General features: G+C 38.1%; 1 protein-coding gene across 3 annotated transcripts in view; it reads left to right on the forward strand.

The window, feature by feature from the left end:
• The window catches only part of LOC105530901 (chromosome unknown open reading frame, human C12orf42), a 185772-nt gene that overhangs the window by 117553 nt on the left and 40777 nt on the right, over nt 1-27442 (forward strand). For 2 of the 3 annotated variants that reach the window (XM_011968636.1, XM_011968637.1), the window contains exon 3: nt 5410-5521. In XM_011968636.1, coding sequence (XP_011824026.1) covers nt 5410-5521 — 112 coding nt within the window. Of the gene's footprint in view, nt 1-5409; nt 5522-6289; nt 6382-27442 lie in introns of all 3 variants that reach the window. The other variant, XR_001004706.1, reaches the window with a different exon arrangement.

Here is a 27442-nt window from a genome sequence, read left to right on the forward strand (position 1 = left end):
TGGAATGTGATGTGCTCAGATCTGGGCATTTGCTTTGTCCAGACTATATGGATCAAGAACTGGGAAAGAGTAAATCCCCAAATACTCGTTCATGAAAGTAGAATAAAATATGTAACAAAATGAAAAGTAACAAAAGTAACAAAAGCAGTAATAGAGGTTACAGTGTTCCCTTTGAATTAGAATTCAGCTTAGTGTAAGAGAGTGACTAAAAGTTTACACACAGATCATTTGTCTCCAGACCCAGTTTGCCATCAGCATTGATCAGATCATAATACTTGGCAGTAGGTTATTTCTCGTTAACACTGCATTGCATATGCCTCAGTGGTAAGAGATTAAGAACCATGATTAAAAACACACAGGGCATGATGATACCACATCAAATTGATAATGCTCCACGTAGAGGAAATAATAGTTTGATCCAACATTTATATATTCAGACACTTGGATTTGTATACCTAGTGGCTATTCTCAATCACAAATTGATTTTCCGCTTGCTGAAATTCCATTCTTGTCTTATTGTCCAGATCTTACTTTTCCACTAAAGAATGATTCTGGATTTCAGCAAAACCAATTTAGAAAACTTTCTGCCAAATAATAAGACTATTGAAGAAACCTACACTTTTGGTTTTGGTCTGCAGGGGTGGTACATTTTTCATGATCATGTGGGACAAATACTGAGATGGAGAAACTCCAATTTCTTTCCTTGTCCTCTAATTACAGTTGCTGCTAGGTGTCCTAAAGTTGAAACTTCCTTTACATATTGCCAAGAGAGAAAGAAAATATGCCTTCATTGGCTACTGTACTTAGAATGGCTTCTAAAACCAAGCAAGAAAACCACACTGTTCTTGGCAGGCAAACAATTGAAAAGTACAGGTGCTGGGAGTGTGCACAACCCCAAAATCAACATGACTTGGGAGGAGAGGGGGTTAGATAACAAAGAAAGGTGCTTTTCATTCAGATAAATTTATTTCTTTTAAATATTTGCAATCTACAGCCGATAGCACATGAGGCCACTTGAGGCCACTTGGCATTATTTCCCAACAAAGGGGAGGGCTGGTGGTAATGAGCAGATGCTTGAGTGGCCTGTGGCATGAGGTGCACCATCCGTCCAGAAGATCAATATTTACTGTTCTTGTATCTTTGTGGTGAAAGTTTGCTCATCTTAAAAAAGAAGGTGGGGTTGTGCTTTCATATATAGAGCATGGGTTTGACTTCAGGCAGTGAATCAACTAAAAGCCACAGTGTCTTCACAGAGAGGAATCAGTACCTGTCTCCCCTGCTCAACGAAGAAATGTAAGGTGTTTTAAGGAGTAAAATGCATCAGGTCCATGATATGGAGTGTCTTTGTCTGCATTCATTCCTTTTCATTTCAGTAAATCATACCCTGATGAAAGGTGCAATTTGAATATAATACTGCATTTCAACATTTGTTTTAAAACATACATTAATTCCATTCAGTCAAATTCAAAACATATCAATGAAGCAGCAGGGTGCACATAACAGGGACTGTGCTAGGCATTGGGCTGACCAAGATGAAGAAACTGAGACTCACTGCCTTAGCTTTTTGGTGCCTCAGTTTTCCTACTTTGTCACACTTGGATCACAGAGGGGAGAGTCCTGTGAGATGGGGTTGGGGGCAAGAGATAAATAGATGGTGGGTCATGACCAGCCTCCTATACCATAGAGTTTTGCAGTTTTGCATTTCGTTCTTTAGGTCAGAGTATGATGGGCTGGGGATTTGTTAAAATTCAGATCCTGATCCAGTAGGTTTTAGGGTGAGGCCAGAGAACCTTCATATCTAACAAGCTCCTAGGTGATGTTGGTGATGCTGGGTCCTGAGCCACACTTGGAGAAACGAGAAGTTGATCACTTGTATCTGTCACCCAGGATGACTGCTAAGAGTGCACATGCCTGGGCTTATCCCCTTAGACATATGGGAATCAAAATTTGCATTTTAACATCTTCACCAGGTGATTTTTATGCATGGTACAGTTTGAGAACCACTGTTTAAATGGTGGGAAATCAATGAACACTATTAAGAAGGCCAGTGCCATATTTAAACTTGGATTTTAGAAAGATAATGCGAGAAAGAAAATTCAATGGAGGTGAACTGCAAGCAGGGATGTGGATGGAGATGCTAATAGGTGGCAGAGGACTGCAGATATGGGAATGGGACTGGAGGACATTGAGAGGGTGAGGTTGACAGGAAATGGTTGTGCATAGATCTGAGGGATAAGGGAGGAAGTGGAGCCCGGGGTGATCTTCTAGTTTCTGTTTTGGACACTTACGTTGGACACTTTCTGTTTTGGATGCTTTCTGTTTTGGACACTTAGGTTGCTGACTGTGAGGAGGCCACGGTGATCTTCTAGGTTCTTTTTGAATACTTATATTGTGCTTATTCTAAAATGGGAAAGCAGTATGGAATGGGGTTAAAAACATGGGCGTTAGAGTAGGAAAGAGTGGATTTGAGACTTGCTTTCAATACTTAGTACTTGTATAGCTTTGATAAGTTACTTAGTTTTTTATCTGTAAAATGGGGGTAATAGTTGTTGTGGGATAGCATTCGCCCCATTTTGTAAAGGTGGAAACAGGAATAGAGAAGGTATGTTGCCCCGGCTTGTATAGAGAGCGGGGTGTGGAGATGCGGCTTGGATGTGGACCTACATGATTCTACAGCCCATGCTCTGAGTTATCACCGCCAAGACTGCCCATGCCCACATACTGTCCAGATGGACGGTGGCTCTAACCAAGTCAGGAAAACAGTTTTTCTCTCATTTCACTTTCTCTCAAGCCCTCTCTTGGAATCACTGCTGTTCCTGTGGTACTCTTCTCTCTTTAAAATGGTAGAAATTCTCTCCCTTTCACTTATTTTAGCTCATTTGTGATGATTTTTAAAGAAGACTCTACTCAATATCAAGCAAATATAAAGAAAGAAGATGCTAGCAGCAAAAAAGTCTTACAAAGTATAGGTTTCTAACCCTTCCTTAGTTAATCTCCCATGCTCCATGACTGGTACAACTGGACTGGGTCTCTCAAGTCCCAGCTGCCTCCTGCCATTTAAGAGGTGTGTATCTTCTTAAGCTTCCATCTCTGCCTCCTTGATCCACAGTTATGGAAAAGAGAGAGTTCCCACTCCAGTGCCTTCCTAGGACCCTCTCACTTAGCTTACAGTTTCTGGCTTGGGACACAAACCTTTTCCTCAGGGAGCGGGTAGAGTTGGGTGAGTGATAGGCCGTGTGAAGTGACAAGATGAAAACCTTACCCTTTCAGTAAGATACTATTGCTCATGCAGGGATGAGTTGACCTTGTACAGACTCAGTAAATTAATGCTATCCTGAACACATAATATTCACAATATCCAAACAGTACTAGCCATACATTAATATCCAATATCCAAATTTATACAATATCCAAATCACCTGAATCGATAATATCTAATCATATCCAAACAATAAAAATTACACATCAAACCAATGGGAAGTTGGTTCTGATTACATGTTTAATGACTGGTTTTTATTTATCTATATTATTATTTTTTAACTTTTATTTTAGTTCAGGAGTACATGCGCAGGTTTATTATATGGTGAACTGTGTACACCCACAGGGGTTTGGTGTACAGATAACTTCCTTACCAGGTAATAAGCATAGTATCCCATCAGGTATTTTTTCTGATTCTTTCCCTCCTCCCCTACTCCACCCTCAAGTAGGCCCTAGTGCCTCTTGTTTCCCTTCTAGTATCTATGATTTTTGTTGTTTAGCTTCCACTTATAAGTGAGAAGATACGGTATTTGGGCTTCTGTTCCTGTGTTAGTTTGCTTCAGATAATGGCCTCCAGCTTCATCCATATTGGTGCAAAAAACATGACCTCATTCTTTTTTATGGCTGCACAGTATTCCATGGTGTATATGTATCACATTTTCTTTATCCAGTCCAACATTGATAGGCATTTGGGTTGATTCCATGTCTTTGCTATTGTGAATAGTGCTGCAATGAAGACACATGTGCATATATCTTTATGTTAGAATGATTTATATTCTTTTGAGTATATATATCCAATAATATGATTGCTGAATCAAATGATAATTCATTTTAAGTTCTTTGAGAAATTGCCATACTGCTTTCCACAGTGACTGAACTAAATTACACTCCCACCAGCAGTATATAAGTGTTCCCTTTTCTCTGCAATCTCGCATCTGTTATTCTTTGACTTTTTAGTAATAGCCGTTCTAACTGGTGTGAGATGATATTTCATTGTAGTTTTGATTTGCATTTCTCTAACGATTAGTGATGTTGAGCATTTTTTCATGTGCTTGTCGGCCACATGTATGTCTTATTTTGAAAAGTTTCTGTTCAGGTCCTTTGTCCACTTTTTAATGGAGTTGTTTGTTTTTTGCTTGTAAATTTGTTTCAGTTCCTCATAGATTCTGGGTATTAGACCTTTGTTGGAAGCATAGTTTGCGAATATTTTCTCCTATTCTGTAGGTTGTCTGTTTATTCTGTTGATAGTTTCTTTTCCTGTGTAGAAGCTATTTAGTTTAATTAGATCCCGTTTTTCAATTTTTGTTTTTGTTGCAATTGCTTTTGGTGTCTTTCTCATGAAATCTTTGCGAAGTTCTATGGTCAGAATGGTATTCCCTAGGTTATCTTTCTGGGTTTTTATAGTTTTAGGTTTTAGAATGAATAGTTTTTGATTTAAATCAAATTGGATCCTTACTTATGACCTTATTTCATATTATTTAACCAAGATATTTGTAGCTCTTTCTCCTCTTTATTTTCTGTTTTTGCTATTTCAAGGTGACAAAGCTTGATTTAAGAGCCTCCTCTCCCCTACCTTCTGACCCCTTTCCCTATCCCCTGCCTCTCCATTCTTTCACACACTGGCTGTTCCCAGTGCTCGGAATGACTCTCATCTAAGACCTCACATGGCTGCTCCATCTGTGCCAGTGAATCTTTGTTTTCATGTCACCTTGTCTGAGAAGATATCTCTTATTTTATGTTTTTCATCTTAGCAACAGAAAAATCACCATCCAATCTATTGTAGATATATTTGTTTATTTTTTGTCACTCTCCCCTAATATGTCAATTTCATAAGGGCAGAGACTTCGCCTCTTGTATTCCCACTACCTAGAATAATATCTAGTATATAGTGTAACTGAATAAGATTTTTTTCAATGAACAAATAATTAAGTTAATTAGCCTCTTTAATGAATACATAAGAGGAATGTGCATGTAAAGGTAACTAGAGTTAACTGTGATTGTTTTCAGGATTGTTTCATTTAAAGAATAAAGAAACAAAAATATTTAAAAAATATCACTCACTTTAGGGAAGTAAGAGTGCTAGGTGGCATGAATTATTTTGGAGCCATTAACCTAATTTTATTTTGTGTATTTTTCTCCTCTATCTTACAGAATATCCCTTGTTATGAAAGAACTTCAGTGACCTGCTCCAGATTCATTAATCACATGAAGAATTTCTCTGAATCTCCTAAATTTCGTAGTCTACACTGTCTAAATTTTCCAGGTAAATTAAGACATAATCCCAAGAAAGACCAGAGTTTCCAAAGAAACTCTGGAATATGTACAGGTACTAATCATAAAGATTTTATTGAGGAACAGTTGCACTGTGTTTCAAAATGGCAACAAAAGGGAATTCATTGGCTCATGAAGTTAATAAATCCAAAGGTGGACTGGCTTAGGGCATGGCTGGATCCAGTGTTCACCAATAATATCATGATTAATTTCATTTTATTAATTTCCCTGTTGTCTTCACTAAGTTGGGTTCATTTTCAAAATGCCCCTGGCATGTAACATGCCCTGGCAGCTATAGGCATATCTGATTCTTAGAGCTTGTAATTTCAAAAGTACAGAAACCCTCTTGTTTCATTCATCTATAACAGTCTCTACTGCTTATCCAATGGCTCTGATTGGCCAAACTTTGGTCTTATGTTCACCCCTGGAATCCAGGTAGCTGGGAGAATGGAATACACCAGTCAACATTTGCTACTTCTGAGGCAGGGGAGGTGGGCCACTTGATTGACAGCTGCACTTAAATTACACAAAATGTGTGTGTGTGTGTGTGTGTGAGAGAGAGAGAGAGAGAGAGAGGCAGATAAAGAGAGAGAATAGTAAAAGGATGATTTCCCTAAATAAGTTGATACAGGGCAAGCAAAAGAACATAATTTTGTGTCAAGCCAAAAATGATATATAATTGTATTAGTTATATTCCCCATAGCACTGTCACCATAGATGATTTTGACACCCTGCGACTGTCCATAAGCTCCATTTTTAGGACCATTTCACTGATCTGAAACAATATATTTAAATGTACCTGTCCAATTTACTACCTAAGAGAAAATGTTTTTAGGACAACTGATAAAGCAGGTAACTGCTACATTTTCATTTGAACAATGCATTGTTTTAGAATGTATTTATTCATTCTCTTATATTTATATGCTAATAAAATTCATTGCATATGTATTCATATCAGGGCCATTGAAAGGTTTTGTTGATTTTATAATGGTTTCAAACTCTTGGAGTAATGTAATTTTAATGAGTTTTTTGAGAATCACATTGTGGTACACATTCAAATTCTACTTAAAAAGAACTGAAAATATTTTTGCGGGGGGAATAATAGATTTACATCGCTCAAAACCCAAAAATATAAAGAGGTATATGGAAGACAGTCTTCTTCCTACTTCTGCTCCAACCTGCCTCATTCCCCTTTCTCCCATGGGAAAACACTTACACTGTTTTCTTGAGAATCCTTCATTATTTTCTCTACGCAAATAAGTGTGTTTATGACAAATGAAAGTGTACAGGTGAGTAGCAGTATTCTGCACCTCAGTCTTCACTTATCACTATATCTTGGAGTTCTTCCCGCATCAGTTCATTGAGTGCTTTCTCATTCATTTTTTTTTTCTTTTTTTTTCTTTCTTTCTTTTTTTTTTCTTTTAATTTTTTATTTCCATAGGTTTTTGGGGAACAGGTGGTGTTTGCTTACATGAGTAAGTTCTTTAGTAGTGATTTGTGAGATTTTGGTGCACCCATCACCACAGCATTATACACTGAACCCAATTTGTAACCTTTTATCCCTCACTCACTTCCTACAATTTCCCCGGAATCCTCAAAGTCCCTTGTATCATTCTTATGCCTTAGCATCCTCATAGCTTAGCTCCCACTTACGAGTGAGAACATACAATATTTGGTTATCCATTCCTGAGTTGTTTCACTTAGAATAATAGTCTCCAATCCCATCCAGGTTGCTGTGAATGCTATTAATTCATTCCTTTTTGTGGCTGAGTAGTATTCCATCATATATATATCAGTTTATTCACCCGTTGATAGATGGATATTTGGGTTGGTTCCACATTTTTGCAACTGTGAATTGTGCTTATATAAACAAGGATGTCCAAGTATCTTTTTCATATAATGACTTCTTTGTCTATGGGTAGATACCCAGTAATGGGATTGCTGAATCAAGTAGTGGTTCTACTTTTAGTTTTTAAAAGAATCTCCACACTGTTTTCCATAGTGGTTGTACTAGTTTACATTCCCACCAGCATTGTAGAAGTGTTCTCTTTTCACCGCATCCATACCAACATCTATTATTTTTTGATTACGGCTATTCTTGTAGGAGTGAGGTGGTATCACATTGTGGTTTTGATTTGAATTTCCTTGATTATTAGTGATGTTGAGCTTTTTTTCATGTTTGTTGGCCATTTATATATCTTTTGAGAATTGTTTATTCATGTCCCTAGCCCACTTCTTGATGGGATTGTTTTTCTCTTGCTAATTTGTTTGAGTTTGTTTTAGATTCTGGATATTAGTCCTTTGTCAGATGTATAGATTGTGAAGATTTTCTCCCACTCTGTGGGTTGTCTGTTTACTCTGCTGACTTTTCCTTTTGCCATGCAAAAGCTTTTTAGTTTAATTAAGTCCTACCTATTTATCTTTGTTTTTATTGCATTTGCTTTTGGGTTCTTGGTCATGAAATCCTTGCCTAAGCCAATATCTGGAAGGGTTTTTCCAATGATCTTCTAGAATTTTTATAGTTTTGGGTCTTAGATTTAACTCCTTGATCCATCTTGAGTAGAATTTTGTATAATGTGAGAAATGAGGATCCAGTTTCATTCTTCTACATGTGGCTTGCCAGTGATCCCAGCACCTTTTGTTGAATAGGATGTCCTTTCCTCACTTTATGTTTTTGTTTGCTTTGTCAAAGATCAGTTGGCTGTAAGTATTTAGGTTTATCTCCGGGTTTTCTATACTGTTCCATTGGTTTATGTGCCTGTTTTTATACTAGTACCATGCTGTTTTGGTGATTATGGCTTTATGATATAGTTTGAAATTGGGTAATGTAATGCTTCCAGATTGGTTCTTTTTGCTTAGTCTTGCTTTATCTATGCAGGCTCTTTTTTGGTTTTGTATGATTTTTCTAGTTCTGTGAAGAATGATGGTGGTATTTTGATGGGAATTGCATTGAATTTGTAGATTGCTTTTGGCAGTATGGTCATTTTCACAGCATTGATTCTACCCATCCATGAACATGGGATGTGTTTCCATTTGTTTGTGTGAACTGCAATTTCTTTCAGCAGTATTTTGTAGTTTTCCTTGTAGAGGTCTTTTGCCTCCTTGGTTAGGTATTCCTAAATATTTTATTTTATTTTATTTTATTTTTGCAGCTACTGTAAAAGGGGTTGAGTTTTTTATTTGATTCTTAGCGTGATCACTGTTGGTGTTTAGCAGAGCTACTAATTTGTGTACATTAATTTTGTATCCTGAAACTTTGTTGAATTCGTTTATCAGTTCTAGGAGCTTTCTAAAGGAGTCTTTAGGGTTTTGTAAGTATACAATCATATCATCAGCAAACAGCAACAGGTTTGACTTCCTTTTTACTGATTTGGATGCGCTTGATTTACTTCTCTTGTCTGATTGCTCTGGCTAGGACTTCCAGTACTATGTTGAATAGAAGTGTTGAGAGTGGGCATCCTTGTCTTGTTCCAGTTCTCAGAGGGAATACTTTTAACTTTTTCTCGTTCTGTAGTATGTTGGCTGTGGGTTTGTCATAGGTGGCTTTTATTGCATTGAGGTATGTTGCTTGTATGCCAGTTTTGCTGAGGGTTTTAATCATAAAGGATATTGGATTTTGTCAAATGCTTTTTCTACATCTATTGTGTTTATCACGTGATTTTTGTTTTTAATTCTGTTTATGTGGTGTATCGTATTTATTGACTTGCATATCTTAAACCATTCTTGCATCCCTGGTATGCAACCCATTTGATCATGGTGGATTATCTTTTTGATATGCTGTTGGATCTGGTTAGCTAACATTTTGTTAAGGATTTTTGCATCTGTGTTCATCAGGGATATTGGTCTGTATTTTTTTTTTGTTATGCCCTTCCCTTGTTTTCATATTAGGGTGCTACTGGCTTCCTAGAATTATTTAGGGAGGATTCCCTCTTTCTGTATCTTGTGGAATAGTGTCAATAGGATTGGTACCAACTCTTTGAATGTCTGCTAGGATTCAGCTGTGAATCTGCCTGGTTCTGGACATTTTTTGGCTGGTGATTTTTAAAATATAATTTCATTCTCACTGCTTGTTACTGTTCTGTTCAGGGTTTCTAATTCTTCCTGATTTAAGTTAGGAGGGTTGTGTATTTCTAGGTATTTATCCATCTCCTTTAGGTTTTCCAGTTTATGTAGGTAAAGGTGTTCATGCTAGCCCTGAATGATGTTTTGTAGTTCTGTGGTGTTGATTGTAATGTCTCTCATTTTTTTTTTTTTCCATTTGAGCTTATGTGGATCTTCTCTCTTCTTGGTTAATCTTGCTAATGGTCTATTAATTTTATTTATCTTTTCAAAGAACCAGATTTTTATTCATTTATTTTTGTATTTCTTTTTTGTTTCAATTTCATTTAGTTCTGTTCTGATTTGTATTTCCTTTTTTTCTGTCGGGTTTGGGTTTGGGTTTGGTTTGGTCTTTTTTCTCTAGTTCCTTGAGGTGTGACCTTAGATTGTCTATTTGTGCTCTTTCAGGCTTTTTGATATAGGTATGTAAGAGTATGAACTTTCCTGCTAGCATCACATTTGCTGTATCCAGAGATTTTTATAGGTTGTGTTATTATTATTGTTTAGTTCAAAGAATTTTAAAATTTCCATTGATTTCATTGTTGACCCAATGATCGTTCAGGAGGAGATTATTTAATTTCCATGTATTTGCATTGCTTTGAAGGTTCTTTTTGAAGTTAATTTCCAGTTTTATTCCACTGTGGTCTGAGAGAGTACTTGATATAATGTCAGCTTTCTTAAACATATTGAGGCTTGTTTTGTGGCCTATCACATGGTCTATCTTGGAGAGAGTTCCATGCACTGATGAATGGAATGTATATTCTGCAGTTGTTGGGTAGAATGTTCTGTAAATATCTGTTAAGTCCATTCGTTCTAGGGTATAGTTTAAATCCATTGTTTCTTTGTTGACTTTCTGTCATGATGGCCTGTTTAGTGCTGTCAGAGGAGTATTGAAGTCCTGTACTATGATTTTGTTGCTTTCTATCTGATTTCTTAGATCTAGTAGTAACTGTTTTATAAATTTGGGAACTCCAGTGTCAGGTGCATATATATTTAGGACTGTGATATTTTCCTGTTGGACAAGGCCTTTTATTATTACATAAAGTCCCTCTTTGTCTTTTTTAAGTGTTGTTGCTTTACAGTTTATTTTGTCTGATATAACAATAACTATTCCTGTTTGCTTTTAGTGTCCATTTGTATGGAATATCTTTTTCCACCCCTTTACCTTAAGTTTACATGAGTCCTATGTGTCACGGGAGTTCCTTGAAGGCAACAGATACTTGGTTGGTGAATTCTTATCCAATCTGCAATTCTGTATCTTTTAAGCGGAGCATTTATGCGATTTACTTTCGATGTCAGTATTGAGATGTGAGATACTAATCCATTCATCGTGCTATTCATTGCCTGTATACCTTGGTCTTTTTAAATTGTATTTTTGTTTATAGTTCCTATGAGATGTATGCTTTAAAGAGGTCCTGTTTTGATGTTTCCAGGATTTCTTTCAAGATTTAGAGCTCCTTTTAGCAGTTCTTGTAGTGCTGGCTTGTTAGTGGCAAATTACCTCAGCATTTGTTTGTCTGAAAAAGAGTGTATCTTTCCTTTATTTATGGAACTTAGTTTCACTGGATCCAAAATTCTTGGCTGATAATTGTTTTGTTTAGGGAGGCTGAAGATAGGGCCCCAATCCCTTCTGGCTTGTTGGGTTTCCGCTAATAAATCTGCTGTTAATCTAATATGTTTTCCTTCATAGGGTACCTGGTGCTTTTGCCTCACAGCTCTTAAGATTCTTTCCTTCATCTTGACTTTAGGTAACCTAATGACAATGTGCCTAGATTATGATCTTTCTGCAATGAATTTCCCAGGTGTTCTTTGAGTTTCTTGTATTTGATGTCTAGGTCTCTAGCAAGGCCAGGGAAGGTTCCCTCAGTTATTCCCCCAGATATGTTTTCCAAACTTTTAGATTTCTGTTCTTCCTCAGGAACACCAATTATTCTTAGGTTTGGTCATTTAACATAATAACAAACTTCTTGGAGGTGTTGTTTATTTTTTAAAATTCTTTTTTCTTTGTCTTTGTTGGATTGGGTTAATTTGAAAACCTTGTCTTCGAGCTCTGAAGTTCTCGCTTCTGCTTTTTTGATTCTATTGCTGAGACTTTCCAGAAGATTTTGCATTTCTCTAAGTGTGTCCTTTATTTCCTGAAGTTGTGAATTTTTTTTTCTTATGCTATCTATTTCACTGAAGATTTCTCCCTTCATTTCTTGTATCATTTTTTTGATTTCTTTAAATTGGACTTCACCTTTCTCTGGTGCTCCTTAATTGGCCTTCTGAATTATTTTTCAGGTAAATCAGGGATTTGTTTTTTTGGTTTGAATCCATTGCTGGTGAGCTAGTGTGATTTTTTTGGGGGGTGGTAAAGAACCTTGTTTTGTCGTATTACCAGAATTGTTTTTCTGTTTCCTTCTCATTTGGGTAGGCTATGTCAGAGGGAATATCTGGGGTTCAAGGCTGCTGTTCAGATTATTTTGTTCCATGGGGTGTTCCCTTTATCTAGTACTCTCCCCTTTTTCCTGGGAATGTGACTTCCAGAGAGCTGAGCTGTAGTGATTGTCATTTCTCTTCTGGATCTAGCCACACAACAAGGCTACCAGGCTCCAGGCTGGTACTGAGGGTTGTCTGCAGAGTCCTGTGATGTGACCCTTTTGCAGATCTCTTAGCTGTGGATACCAGCACCTGCTCCAGCGGAGGTGGCAAGGGGGTGAAATGGACTCTGTGAGAATCCTTAATTTTGGTTGTTTAATGCACTATTTTTGTGCTGGTTGGCTTCCTGCCAGGAGGTAGCACTTTCAAGAGGGCATCAGCTGTGGTAGTATAGGGAGGATCAGGCAGTGGATGGGGCTCTAGAACTCCCAGGAGAAAATGCCTTTTGTCTTCAACTACCAGGGTGGGTAAGGAAGGACAATCAGGTGGGGGAAGGGTTAGGTGTGTCTGAACTCAGACTCTCCTTGGGTGAGTCTTTCTGCAGCTGTTGTGGGGGATGGGGGTGTGATTCCCAGGTCAATGGAGTTATATTCCCAGGAAGATTATGGCTGCCTCTGCTGTGTCATGCAGGTAGTCAGGGAAGTGGGAGAAAGCTGGTAGTCACAGGCCTCACCCAGCTCCCATGCAACACAAAAGGCTAATCTCACTCCTACCGTAGGTACCAAGTTTGTTTCTAGGCAGTGGGAGAGCAGGGCTGAGAACTTTCCCTGGACTAGCAGCCTCTCAACTGAGAAAGCACTTAGGGCTTTTGCACCTCCCTGCCTGTTGAGTCTACTGGATTCCCACCCTCCCCTGAGTTCCAGCCAGGAGATTTCACATTGGGTTGGAATTGCTACAAAGTTCAGCTGGAGGTTTCCTTCTCCCTGTGGTCTTTTCCCAGTACCTCTGGCAGCCCTACCCAAGGACCTCTGTGAGGCACACACAGGGAGAAAGAAATTGCTTCCCAGGGACCTAGAGAGCCCACAGGGCTTTTCCTACTGCTTCCTCTACCACTGTATTTCACTCGGCTCTCTAAATTGACTCAGCTCCAGGTAAGGTCAAATCTTTTTCCCATGATCTAGACCTTCAGGTTCCCCAGTGAGGGTGTGTGTTCAGGGACGGATAATACCCCTTTCCCACTTTCACAACTTGGGCACTCACAGTATTTGGGCTGTCTCCTGGGTCCTGCGGGAGGAAACCACTTGCTTCATAGGGTCTGTGGATTCTTTTGGCTTTCCTGGTATATTTCTGCAGTAGCTCTGGAGCAAAAGTTCATGATATGAGTCTCCACATGCTGCTCTGTCTGTCCCAGTGAGAGCTGCAATCTTGTCCTGCCTCCTATCCACCATTTTTTCCCCCAGATACCTGTTAAAGATTTGCAGTTGGAAACTCAAATGGTGTAAGAGTATAAACTTGTAATGGAATCCAGAGCCTCATTCATTTTTCTTACAACTTCAGAGTAATATATTTTATGGATATACTTTAACTTATTTAGCTTGTGCCCTTTGATGAACATTAGTGATTCCCCCAAAGAGCCCACTAAAATCATATGGATTTCATATTTCACGGCTTTGATGGCACATATTAAAAGTTGATTTTGACCTATCCTGCTTTTGATAGTTTTATGGAAAGAGTAATTTAGGCTTATTTCCAGCCTACTGTGGTAACTCAATACAAGCAAATGCCGACTTCTTTATTCCTTTAAAAACACGATGGGGGAAGAGATAAAATAATTGCCACTATCACAATCTGAAAAATATGTGACTTCAAGATTTGATATACTAGGATCTTGAGAGTTGAGATTATGGGTATAACTTTGAGAAATAACATAGTTTATAATTACATGATTTGCTCTGATAGCCCTAAATTCCTTGATATTTGACTTAGATTTGGAGACAGGAAGCCATTAGGCATGCTGGGATTGAGAAGGCACTGATGGGTGGGACTAGGAAGACAATAGGGACCCTCCAGAATGAGGGACTCACTTAGTTGAAGCCCCTACGATACCAACCAGTCTACCAATTTTTAGATGTACAAGGGTGGTCATCCTAAAATATCCAGCTTAAGATAAGCAGACTCAGAGCAGAACATCCCAGTCAACCCATAGAATCATGTAAAATAATAATTTAAAAAGTTACGCTTTAGAATGGTTTATTATGCAGCAAATGCTAACTGATAACACCACCCAGAGTTTCGGTGGTGGTAACCAACCTCAGACTTACTGCTGCCTAAATTTGTTCCATGGATAACGTTGTTATTTGGCCTTATTTGTAAATGAATGCTAGAGCAAATATAGCACCTGGCTGAACTGGCCAATGAAAGGGGTTAAAACTGATTCACAAAAGAAACTTGGAGTTTTTGGTGAAGACTGACTCCATGTTATTCCCTTATCAGTGGGGCGTCAGCCCCTCATTTTTCTCTCCTGGTTATTATCATGATGTCAGATGCCAGGCCCAGTATGATGGCAGTGATCAAAGGAGTTTTCAGAGTCCCAAATGGCTGAGCAACTGGGACCTTGCCTGCAGCAGACAGATGGAGCATTCCTCTTATAACATACTTAACTCTTTGGTTAAAAGCAACAAATACGGATTTACTTAAAATAACAAGTAGGGATTAGATTGCTATTTTTGCATTAAAAAAACCACCCCATGTGGCATGAAGAAAACAGAAAATGGAACATTATAAAGCTACATCTAATTTCTTACCAGCTGAGCAGAAATTTGCAAAGGAGACCATTTTGCCTAATATACCTGAATAGATACAGACATTCTAGTGGGCATGTTTAAAGAGGTTTTTGTTTGTTTGTGACTTAGAATTAAGGTCTGAGCTGGAGTAAAAAGTTATGGAGTCATCAGGAGGTGATAAGCAATTCTTAAGAGTGGATGAGATGATCAAGAGAAGGGAGGAGGCATAAAAGGGAGGAAGCTGAGAAGCCATGTGACCTGGAAAGGTAGGGAAGGAGCAGAAGCTAACAAGAGGCATTGTGGTTAGAAGCGCCCAGTCTGGAGTTAGACTTTTAAGTTTGAATTCCTAATTAGCCATTGACTTTGGGCTTAACTTCTCTGCACTTTACTTACCCTGAGTTGAAATGAGGATCATGATAATATCTAACTCCTAGGATTTATTGTGAGAGATGAATGTCACAATATAGTTAAAGTCCTTGAAACAGTGCCTGGCCCATATTTAATGTTCAATAATTACTAGCATTGTTTTTATTGCATTCAAAGGATTTCATGAGTTTCAGAAAAGTGAAAGGATAGTTAGCATCCAGTACTAAGGGAGGACAATTAAGAAATGTACTAAGAAGGCCCATTTGATTTAACAGCTAGGATGTCTTGCTAAAATTGACAAAAACTGTTTTTCTAGAGTCATGTTGCTCAAACTAGGGTGGTGAGATATGAGGACTGAGGAGGTGGTAAAGTTATTGGGGATCCAGGCCTAGCTGAACGACTGGCCATGTGACCTTGTACAAACTGTTTAACGTCTCTGGGTTCATCTCCTTGGCTATACAGCAGGAGGAGGAGGTGGAGGAGGAGGCTGGTTGATCGAATTCCCATTTAAAAAATATTCTTCAGTCAACTGATGAGAACCTGGATGGTCAACAAGCAGAATGTTGTAGAAATGATTTTCTTCCTTTCAGATGGGTGGGTCAATGACCAGTCAAAATGTAAGACATCTGACTTCTCATTTTCCTTCGTGCTGCTGCCTTCAGAGCTGGATACATACACCAATACAGAAGTATATGCAGATAAGAATATATGCATGTATATGCAAACACACCTACACATACAAACACAAATCACACTCTTCAGAGATCCATATGATAAGCCTGCTTATAAGCAGATTATGCCATAGACCACAGATTCAGCCGACACTTACTGACAACCTGCCATGTGCTGGGTGCTCTGCTAGGAGCTGGGTATACACAGACACATTGGTCATGGTGATTTTTCTCAAAGGGGAAATATTCCAAGGATAAGGAAACTAGCTGACAACGAGTTCTATGATACAGTTCAACAAATATTTATTATTTTTAAAATTTTATTTGTAATGGGTACATAGTAATTGCACATATTTGAGGGGTATGCTGTGATGTTTAATATATGTATTCATTTTGTAATGGTCAATCAGGGTAATTAGCTTATCCATCACTGAAACGTATCATTTCTTTGGTGAGAACATTCAGAATCCCCTCTTCTAGTTATTTGATAATATACAATACAATATTGTTAACTATAGGCCAGGCATGGTGGTTCACACATGAAATCTCAGCACTTTGAGAGACCAAGCTGAGGAGATTGCTTGAGCCCAGGAATTTGAAACCAGTCTAGGCAATATAGTGAGACACCATCTCTACAAAACAAAACAATATTCTTAACTATAGTCACCCTACAGTGTAATAGAATGCCCCAACTTATTCCTCCTATTTATCTGTAATTTTATACGCATTCACCAATCTAACAAATATTTATTAAATGCTTACTCTGCACCAAACACTGTTTTGGGTACTGGGGGCAGCTATAGGAAAAGTATGGATAAAGTCTTACAGTGTAAAATTATTTGTAAAAGGGAGGCCTCATAAACTTTCAGATTTCTGATGAATCGCATTGATTGTTATCAACCAGGTGGTCTTGGAATGCTACCTGGGAGGTCTTCCAGCTTCTGGTCTCAGTCTTTGCAGTAGCATAGGGACCATGACTTGGAGAACCTGGGCAGATGGGAGGCCGAAAGGTGAGAGGGGAACTGAGATCTCATTTACTTGGGCTATTCCAATTTCACTTGGAAGCCATAATTCTCCCTAGAACTGAAAGGCATGTGCTTCTCATGTTTCTAAATGTGCTTTGGGAAGGTGTCTGTGACTGTTATCATACACCATCATTCTGCTGGACTAACAGCAGCCTTAGACCAACTCCTTCTTTGAAAAGTCTCACAAATATTGGAGACTGCTGTATTGTAGACGACAGAGGTTTTGTGTAGATGACTCATTGTTGCTTCTCCCAGGTAGAATAAGAAGAGATGAAATGGATTCAAAACATCTTAGTTTGTACACATATACTTCATGCTAGGTTTCAGAATCACATTATAGGCAACAGAAGGCAGTGAAGCCTGATTGAGCCTTGCTGGGTAATTCTCTCTCTCTCTCTCTGATTCCCTGAAGATTTCTTTCTCTTTCTTTGGCATATCCAAAGGCTCCCACTCCTCTCACACTAAAGCTTGTGAGAAACCTCTCAGATGCTGACAGGACTCTTTCAGGTTGCTCACCCTGGTGAAGGGCTGGTGGTTCCCACTGGACCCTTGAATATTTCTGCATCATTCTCATTACTGTCTTGCAAAATGTTTGGAGTGGGATTTTTCCATCCCTCCCCTTGGTGAAAACCACTTTTCATAGGTTGACAGAAATTTGCATTTAGGGGGTAGTTTTTAGTTGTTCAGCTTTTGGGGAGAAATGATGCAAATACAAACCCAGGGCTTAGTTCTTGGGAAATTCAGGAAGTGTCTCCCAGAAAGGGAGGGGGAGAAGGACATTTGTCAAAGTGCCTCTGCTACTGGTCCTCACATAAACACTCTTTCTCTTTTGTTCGTGCTGGACCCTGAAGAATAAAACTCAAGCACAAAGCAGAAGAGGTACTGGCAAGTGAATGCAGCAGTTTCCTAATCCATGTGGATCAAAACGTGCAAGTTTTGATTCTGTAAAGAATCTTCCTTAGCATGCTGGATTAATCACATGGATTAATAAAACACAGTCGCCTTCTCTCACTGGTGCCTTCAAGTCTTTGTACTTGCCCCCACCCCCTCTTTTTTTTTTAAATCCGATGGAACTCTATGGGAACAAAAGTGGTGACATTTTCCATGAGTACCATGGCCATCAGTCCATTGGTCCAAACCCTGTGGAAGGTAGGCTCCCTGCATTTCTCAGTGTGCAAAAATCTTGTTTTGCACCTTGGGAAAAACTCACGGTGTCTTTTGGACTCTACATTTTGTGTAGTTTTGCTATGAGTGAAAAGTACCACATTGAAGTTCTTTACTTGCAAGCAAAAGCAAAGGCTAAATGAAAGGCATTAAGTACATGGTGATTAGGGCCTTGGTTAGGTGAGTATGCATCTGTCTTAACTCTGTTTAGCCTGCTTACCTTTAATACACCTATACCTCTCTGTTTTTTGGGACAAGACCAGTTGGTCTATGTCTAATTCAACCACAGAAACAGCTAACATTCCTTGAACTTGACTATGTGCCAGGTACTGTTATGACACTTTTTGTCAAGTGTCCATTTAATCCTCATAAAAAATCCTATGGCGTAATCATATATTATCTCCATTTTCTGACAAAATAAGTGGTTGCATTGAGACAACTTAAATCTGGTACCCTTCATAGCTTGTGACCATAACCCATGCTGCTATTCTTGCGTGCCTGAAGCCTGTTTGTTTAAACCTATTTAATTGTACCTTCAACAATTAGATTCATGTGCTCACTCTATGTTTTAATGTTTCTTGGTGCGCGGGGACTTTAAAGAGGTAAGATAATATGGTAGATCATTTCCTGTTTCAGCCCACTGTTGCTGTTATTCATTAGTTAGAAAACCCTTATTGAAAGCCTCGTAGGAAAAAATAATACAGGAGAAGTGGATCGAGGGAGCAGCTGAAAATGGGAGAAAAGCAAAGTATTGAAATATACTAAGGTATGTGGATACTTTGATATCTGGTACTTACTTGTTTTAGTGCCATTGTGATAGAGTGAAGGTACTTATTTTTGTTTCTTCATAGTCTCTATCCTGCACAGCACCATCCCCCTTTCCTTCCTTCCATAGTGAAAATTCTCTTTTTCTCTTAGCCTATTTGGCCTCTGCTTCAAATTTACAAGTAAAGAAGAATTCTGTCCTCACCAGTAAGCTCCTTGGCCTTTCTTAGGCAGACTGGGGCAATGGGTAAGTGAAGAACCAGAGAAACAGAGGAACCAGAAAAAATTCCAAGAGTAAGAGAAGAAGAATTACAATGTCAAGTGGGGTGAAGAGGAAGGGCAAGGGAGCCTGTGGTGGTAGCTGGGTGAGGGTGGGCTCTTGGGAGCTTGGATCAGGGGAGGATTGAGGAGAGGAAAGGAGGGACAGTTTCTGTGTATATGAAAGAGAGTGATGGGGGAGAAAGAGATGGAGAGGGTGGAGGGGAAAGGGGGACAGAGAGAGAGAAAATGAGCGAAAATTAAGAAAAGAGGCTTTTAAGGAATTTGTTGTGTCTTGTGAATCTAAACCTTCTTCAGTATTTCCTCAATAGACTGACATTAAGATTTAAATTAATCTTCAATTATTTTTGGACACCAGTTAAAGTTTATTTTATCAAGACTTCTAGGCACATCTAGGCCAGAAGGGAGCACGGGCGGGCTTCACTTCTTAGGGGTGACACATCTTAAAATCGCCAGACTGTGTGCATATGTTCTACCTGAATTCTTCTTGGTCTGACTCTGTCATTAAAGTAAGTGGGAAATGCCAGTTGTTTCTCCTCAGACGTGTGTGAGGTAGCTGATACATTTATTCAATTTCTGTTCAAAATAGTATGTGTTGAATGTGTAAACCAATAGTGAAGAAGACATCTTCCTTGCCTTTTGATAAAAGAAAAACTTCAGCCAAATTAAATGTAAAGGAGTTTAATTGAGCAATGAGCAATTCATGAATCAGGCAGCCTCCGGGACAGGGTAGGCTCTGAGGCTCCTGTGCAGCCACGTGGTAGAGGAAGATTTATGGATGGAAAAGGGAAATTGAGAAACAGAAAATGGAAGTGAGGTACAGAAACAGCTGGATAGGTTACAGGTTGGCGTTTGCCTTATTTAGACATGGTTCAAACAATTGGATTGCTTGGTGATTTGCACAAGTGTAGGCTGTGGTCTGCTTACACCTCAACTTGTTACAGTTCATGATGTACAGAAAAACCTTTAGGCTGAACTTAAAATATGTAAGGAGGTAGCTTTAGGCTAAGCTTGATTTAACACCTTCTAGAGCTTATTTTCTAGGGGAAGGAGCAGAAAATGAACCATTGAAACATACAAACAATGCAATTACAGATTGTGAAAGGGACTATAAGGAAGGTAAAATTGAAGTAACTCCCTGTGAAAGTGACAGTTAAACCTGGATCTGAAAAGTAAGGACCTAGTTATACAAAGAACTCTGGAGAAAAAAAAATGTCTCTTGGTAATTTTTAGGGAAATAAGATTTCCTTACTTCTCTCTTTTTGAAAATCCAGGTAGTCAGACAGATTAGATTTACCTAATCTGAACAATATAGAGAGAAATAGGCTGAGAAAAAAAGAACGTTATCAAGGATGTGTGGGACAACAACAAAGTGCTAACATTTGCATTGTTGAGTTCCTACAGAAGAGTAGAAGATGGGACTGAAAAAGTACAAGAGTCCCGTCTTATCCAGGGGGAAATATGTTCCAAGATCCTCCCAGTGGACGACTGAAGCTATGAAACTATGGATCTTATATATACTATGTTTTCTCCTATACATAGATATGATGAGGTTTAATTTATAAATTAAGCACAGTAAGAGATTAATAACAATAACTAATAATAAAATAGAACACTTATAATCTTATGCCAGTATCACTACTCTTGTGTGTTGGTGCCATTATTAGCTAAAACAAGGATTACTTGAACACAAGCACTGTGACATTGTGACAGCTGATCTGATAACCAAGATGGCTAGGAAGTGGCTAGTGGGCAGGTAGCATATGCAGCATGGATACACTGAACAAAGGTGATTCACCTCTCAGGTGTGATGGAGCAAGACGGCACGAGATTTCATCATGCTTTTCAGAATGGTGTATAATTTAAAATGTATGTGTGATTTATTTCCAGAATTTTCCATTTAATATTTTCAAACTGTGGTTGAGTGTGGATAACTAAAACCATGGAAAGTGAGATGGTAGATAAGGGGGTCTTCTGTATTTGAAGAAATAATGGCGGAAAACTTCCTAAATTTGGTCATTACCTTATCTTCCTAAATTTGGCCATTAATTTAATGACCAAATTTAATCTTTTCCCAAATACATTTAATCCTTTCCACAATATTCTTCAATTTGTATTTTTATGATTGAAAAATTTGTGAAAAAGTATATTTTGACTCCTTTGTAAAGCAAGGAATTTTGTGGACTATACTTACTCCTAATGCAACGTCTCATTTTTGTTTATATAATTTAGAATTTGGACATTTTCAAGTAAAATTTTAAAGAAGAACATTTATTTGGTATATTCCTGATCCTTTGCATATCTTAAAAAATATTTTACCATTGTATTTCCATGTGAATAAAAATTTAACAAGAAGTAAAGTTATTTAGTGTTTGCAGATGTTAGGACATTGTCTTTGGCATTTGAAATTGCATAAAAAGAAGCATGGTACCAACCTTATTTTTGTATAGAAGTAGATGTTCTTTATTTTTCTACCAAGATACTTACACAGTTTTTCTTTATGAACAAAAGAGATGGAAAGTAACATTTGCTAGCATAAGTTAATATAAGACTCCTTTAAATTAAGTTTACTTAAAACACAGTGAGCTCTTCTGGTTTGAATTATCAGGATTTTTCACCACATTATTTTTCTTAAATTATATCTTTGCTTATTAATTGGATTTCAGTTACTCTTTCTATGTTGTCAACAGGCAACTCCGAAATTTCCTTGGTTCCTCATCCTCCATCATATTTTCTATTCTCTCACAACTTTCATTTCTTTGTTCTTTTTTCTTCATTAAAGGTGGGCTTCTCAAGTTTGTTCTGCATATCGGGGTTCTGCCAAGTACAACTAACAGAAGCTGCCATGCCCGATGTAGAGATCCTGCCCTAGTTTCTCTCCTCTTCTCAAGATGGCCTCACATTCTAGAACAGCCCTCTTCCTGTGTCAGTGAGCAGACTCAGCAGACTCCCGCTCAGATCTCATAGACTTTAACTAAGTCATGTGACCCCCTTTAAACTAATAACAGTAAGAAGAATGAGACCACCATTAGTAGAGACTTTCCCTTGAGCTGGGAAAAGGATGACTTCCTTGAGGTATGGATATTGAACAAAAGGTGGTTTCTGTGTGTAAAGAACATAATTTCTATTTGCATCAACAGTGTCTGCTCTTTCCTTCTATTGATTTGATTTTTTCGTTGTGTCGGTTTTTCAATTTACTCATCCGTTTTGCTATTGGACATTTAATTTCCTTGCAATTGTTCCTTATCTCACCCTGCTCTGTTTTGTCTCTGCTGATTGGTCTTTGCTGTTCATCCTGTTGTTTTTAATCATCAAAAGCTCTTATATTGTCATTTTATCCTGTTCTTTTCCTGGTTTCTGTTCCTGTTCAGTAAGGCTATGTCTTTTGTATACCATTAAGGATGCCGAACTCTTTTTCAAAAATTCCCAAAATGACTGTTTCCAGGAGGTTTTTCTGAGCCTTCAAGACAACCTTCTCTATTTTGCTATAGAAAAGTACCTGTTATACTTATAGGTAGCATTGTATTAATTCACATTTTAAAAATCTTTGAACAGCAGTATCTCTGGTCCTTGGTGTTTTTTGGAAGACATGTTGTACAGATGTCATTTGCCTCTGTTCTTTGTTCACTTCGAAGTTATTTGAATCTTTCTTTAGTTGGTAAGTATAAGCTAGGCCTGTTCTCAGGGCTTTGCCTACATCCATCTAGTGTTCTTCTTCCACAATAAGGTGGGATCTTCCTCCACTGTCTTGTTTTCTGGTACTCATGAATTATAAGAAAGTTTACAACTCCAGCAAGCATGATTACCACGAGGCCTCTTACTGACTTAATGCTTCTCATGTAGATCTCTAGGTTCTGGGATAGACCGTACAACTGCTATTCTTATCTCTTTCTTATACATTCTAGCAGGGTTCAAGGGCAGGGATGGAGTAGTACATGGCCTGCTGTACACATCAGTGTGCATAATACATAGAAATGACTATGATTTTTTGTTTTTATTCAGTTTTATTGATATATTGATATATTTTGTTTCTCCCTGTGAATAGTTATTATCATATAGTAGTAATCATAGGGTATTTACAATTGCATGCTTTGCCTTAACATGCCACAACATCATTTTTTTCAATATTGCCTCATAGTTCAGTTCAATAAACCTATATACATATTCTTTTAATGGCTCAATGATATTATACCCAGTTCTTTCAATTATTGAATTAACCACAGACCTTCGCTTTCTAGGGTTGAGTGTGTGGGCAACTGGTTGGGGTAAAATCTCTCCCTCCTGTTTTTTAGTCAGTTGGGGATCGTTTGTTAATCTCTCAGAGTATGGCTATGTATGGCTCCCCACCTTGTTCTCATTCCAATACTTTTTTATATAAATGTCTTTTAGAATCAAGCATAGCATATTTCTCAGGCTTAGATTTTAGTAGGAAGTGGGAAAAGGCTGCACCTGGGAATGATGGCTAGTAGTTGGCACTGTTCTTTGAATAATGAATTTTCACTTGATATTGTTGATTTTATGGAATTTTGCCATGTAACCTTGTCTACATTTCATAGCATCTATAAAAGTGGTAATTATTCACAATAGCAAAGACTTGGAACCAACCCAAATGTCCATCAACGATAGCCTGGATTAAGAAAATGTGGCACATATATACCATGGAATACTATGCAGCCATAAAAAAGGATGAGTTCATGTCCTTTGCAGGGACATGGATGAAGCTGGAAACCACCATTCTCAGCAAACTATCACAAGATCAGAAAACCAAACACCTCATGTTCTCACTCATAAGTGGGAGTTGAACAATGAGAACACATGGACACAGGGAGGGGAACATCATACAGTGGGGCCTGTCGGGGAGGTGGGGAGCTAGGGGAGGGATAACATTAGGAGAAATACCTAATGTAGGTGACAGGTTGATGGGTGCAGCCAACCACCATGGCACGTGTATACCTATGTTACAAAACTGCATGTTCTGCTCATGTAACCCAGAACTTAAAGTATAATAAAAAAAAAAAAGTGGTAATTACAAAAGATGGTGGAGACTGTCAGTGATGCTGTGATGTCAGCTCTGGGAGGGGCTGACCAACAAGCTGTTCCACATTTCTCATTGCATGATAAATAATTTCTTTATTAGCAATGAGCTTATTGCCACTTTCCTTAAGACTATACAGGTAAGCAAGAATGCATTTTTGGTAGTATGTAGTTGGAAACTTGCTTTCAGCCATAAATACCTCATGCACTAGTCTTTGCTTCAACCTGTAGTTCTGTCAAGATGGTACCTGACTTTGGAATAGAATCCACAGGGCCGACAGCATATGAGAATCTGGATACAGATGGCTTATTGTAGTGCAACCATGTCACTCAGTTGCCAAGGGATTCTGCTTAGGAAGGGCAAACCACTGGAAACAGATGCATTTGTATAGGAGTGCCTCTTGTACTCACACTGAGGCTTCCAGAGAGGAGTAACAACTTTTCTCTGCTAATTACATCTACTAGAGACCCACTTTATTTCAGGACTCTCTTGCGTGGCACAGAGATGATTTGGAAAAATAGTGTTCTGCTATACATCAAATGGCATGACTTAGGCATTTCACAATGTACACCTGTGTTAGTACCTCATATTGTATACCACAAATATACACATTTTTTACCCATAGCTTAAAAATAAATTAAAAATAATTTAGAAAAAGAAAGTAAAAAGAGTATTCTCTGTTATATATGGCTAAGCGCTAGTGTTAATATGTTTATTCATTTGTAAACCACAGTTATGTGCTGTATTGAATTAGGATGGAAATAACCTACTAGTTATAGCAGTAATAACATTATTTATTTAAATATTTGACCAATTCTAATTTAATATTTAATGGCATGTAATTAAGGAAAGTGATTACAGTCAAAACTGTGGGGGATTATAATCTGCTTCCTCTATGTTGTAGAAAGAAAAATTATCTCTTTTCTATGAATTTTCTTGTTATTTAACATTGAAGGATTGTAATTAATAAGAGCATGCTGCAGATATTTCAATTATTATGAAAAATTCATTTCAGGAAGTATGGTCAATGGAGTGAGAAGTTCTGTAATTTCCACAACTTGACAAAACTTATTGCTTTGAAGACTTGTAACTGTGCACTTATCATTGCTTTGAAGGCCTATAACTCCATGTGCATAGTTATTATCATACAGTAGTAATTGTAGAGTATTTACAATTGCATATTTTGCCTTACCATTACATCTTTATTTCTATATGGCTTCATAGTTCAGTTCAGTAAACCTGTATACATATTCCTTTAATGGCTCAATGATATTATACCCAGCTGACTTACTATAATATTATTGAATTAAACACTTATCCTTTGTGGGACATTTAGGTTGCTTTTATTTATTTATTTTTTCTTTCATGAATAAATTTAAAATGCTTGCTTCTATAAAACTCAAGAACCATATTGAAATAAACTATTGCACTGGCTGCATATTTAATGATAATATCAGCAAAATTAGTCCTAATGAAGCATCCAAGATTTACAAAGTTCTACACAGAGGACAACATAATGCCATAATTTTCTGATTAATTGGTTTAATCTGCAAAGGTGGTGATGGTAAAAGTGCTGTGAATGGATGGCACTGGAATAATGATAGTAATGATGAGCACAGCATCATCAACAACAATAATAGTGATAAAACATTTACTGAGCCCTTATTATATGCCAGGCACTCTTCTAAGTGCTTTCTGTATATCACCTTACTTGATCCTCACAGGAATCCTATGAGTAAGGTGTTGTTATTATCCCCATTTATAGAAGAGAAAACATACAAAGAGAGGTGAATAATTCCTAGTTATTATAGAGCTAATATTTCTTGGATGCTTTAGGTTGATGACTATGTAACTGATTTACATATATTCCTTTATTTAATGATCCCAAAAATTCTTATGAGGGGTATAATTATACTCCAATTTTGTAGATGTAGTATTTGAATCCAAAAGGGGCAAGTCAGGTGACTGAGGTCACAGTGCTTGTAAAGATCAGAGACTCAAACCTAGCTCTGCCTAAATCCAAAAGTCAGGCAAAAGCTAAAGTCTTAGCTACTAAGTTGTACTGCCATCATGGGACCTGAATCCAGTGAAGTTAAATGATTCACCCAGAACTACCTTGTGAACAGTAGCTGTCCTATACTGGAACCATGTCACTTCTCCCGGTTCAGTGTCCTTTCTGATACTCTGTTGTGACTTCTCTTTTTTGTATCACCCTTTCTCAAAGCTGCCTCTCTCTCTCTCTCTCTCTCTTTCTCTCTCTGTGTGTGTGTGTGTGTGTGTGTGTCTTCACTTGTCTCACTCTTTCTGTAGACCAACTGTCTCTGCTCTGTTTGTACATGGACGATCGTAGGCAGCCCAAAATGTGCCATTGTCTCCCAGGTCATCAGACTTTCCAGCCAGTTGATGTAGCCCCTGTGCCTCAATTTCAGATTTTTGAGAACGAACAATTTAATTGATCCAATCCATCCCAGGGCTTACTCAATCACCTGTGTTGGTGTGTGTGTGTGTCACATGGTACCAGGCTATGGGTGGATCAGTTTCTCTAAGACGGGTATATAGGCAGCAAAGTAGGGGTTGACATGTCACTATGTCACTGATTGGAACCAGGCAAAAATCCAGAGCTTTCTAAGTAGGGTAAAGGGGCTGTGTGGGCCTTGTCATCCACCAGTGACTTCACTGCCCAGCCTTTAAGTTCTCATGTGTAATTCTGCATGGAGGGGTTTAATGTCTGATAGTTACCCCTCCTCTGTCATCTACATGGCCATTTCAGCAGCTGTCCTCTTTGCACCATGAGAACACAGCTCCAGGAAGTTTGAATTAGATTAATTTTCATCTTTGCCAATGAGGTGGGGAGGTCTTCTTTATCTCAATCCATGATTCAGCTGCCCTTCCATCCCTCTTTATTATATAACAACAATGAAAACAGCTAAAATGACTAATTTTGCACAACTGTAGGAAGACCTCCAGCCTTTTTCTAATTTGGTCACATCAGGTGACATTTGGTAACATGCCTGGGCTTGGCTACTGCTTCTTGGCTGAATTGGAAGATGAAAAAGATAAACATCTTTCCTTGTAGATATGTACATTAAAAGCACCCGGATATACTAATTGGTAGTGCTTAATATGTTTTCAATTCAATGAATTTGTGCCATTAAAACTAACAGCCCTGGAGAAAAACAGTGGACTTTCTCTTCGTGTTTTAATTGGGGTATTAGTAAAAATTCTGGCATCTGAAATGTTATTAAAATGCATGTCAGGAAATGTTTCCTTGTTTCCTTCCTTCTTTCCTTCCTTCCTTCCTTCCTTCCTTCCTTCCTTCCTTCCTTCCTTCCTTCCTTCCTTCCTTCCTTCCTTCCTTCCTTTTTTTTT

Source organism: Mandrillus leucophaeus, unplaced genomic scaffold, assembly GCF_000951045.1.
Source record: "Mandrillus leucophaeus isolate KB7577 unplaced genomic scaffold, Mleu.le_1.0 Scaffold852, whole genome shotgun sequence".
In the NCBI taxonomy this organism is placed as follows: domain Eukaryota; kingdom Metazoa; phylum Chordata; class Mammalia; order Primates; family Cercopithecidae; genus Mandrillus; species Mandrillus leucophaeus.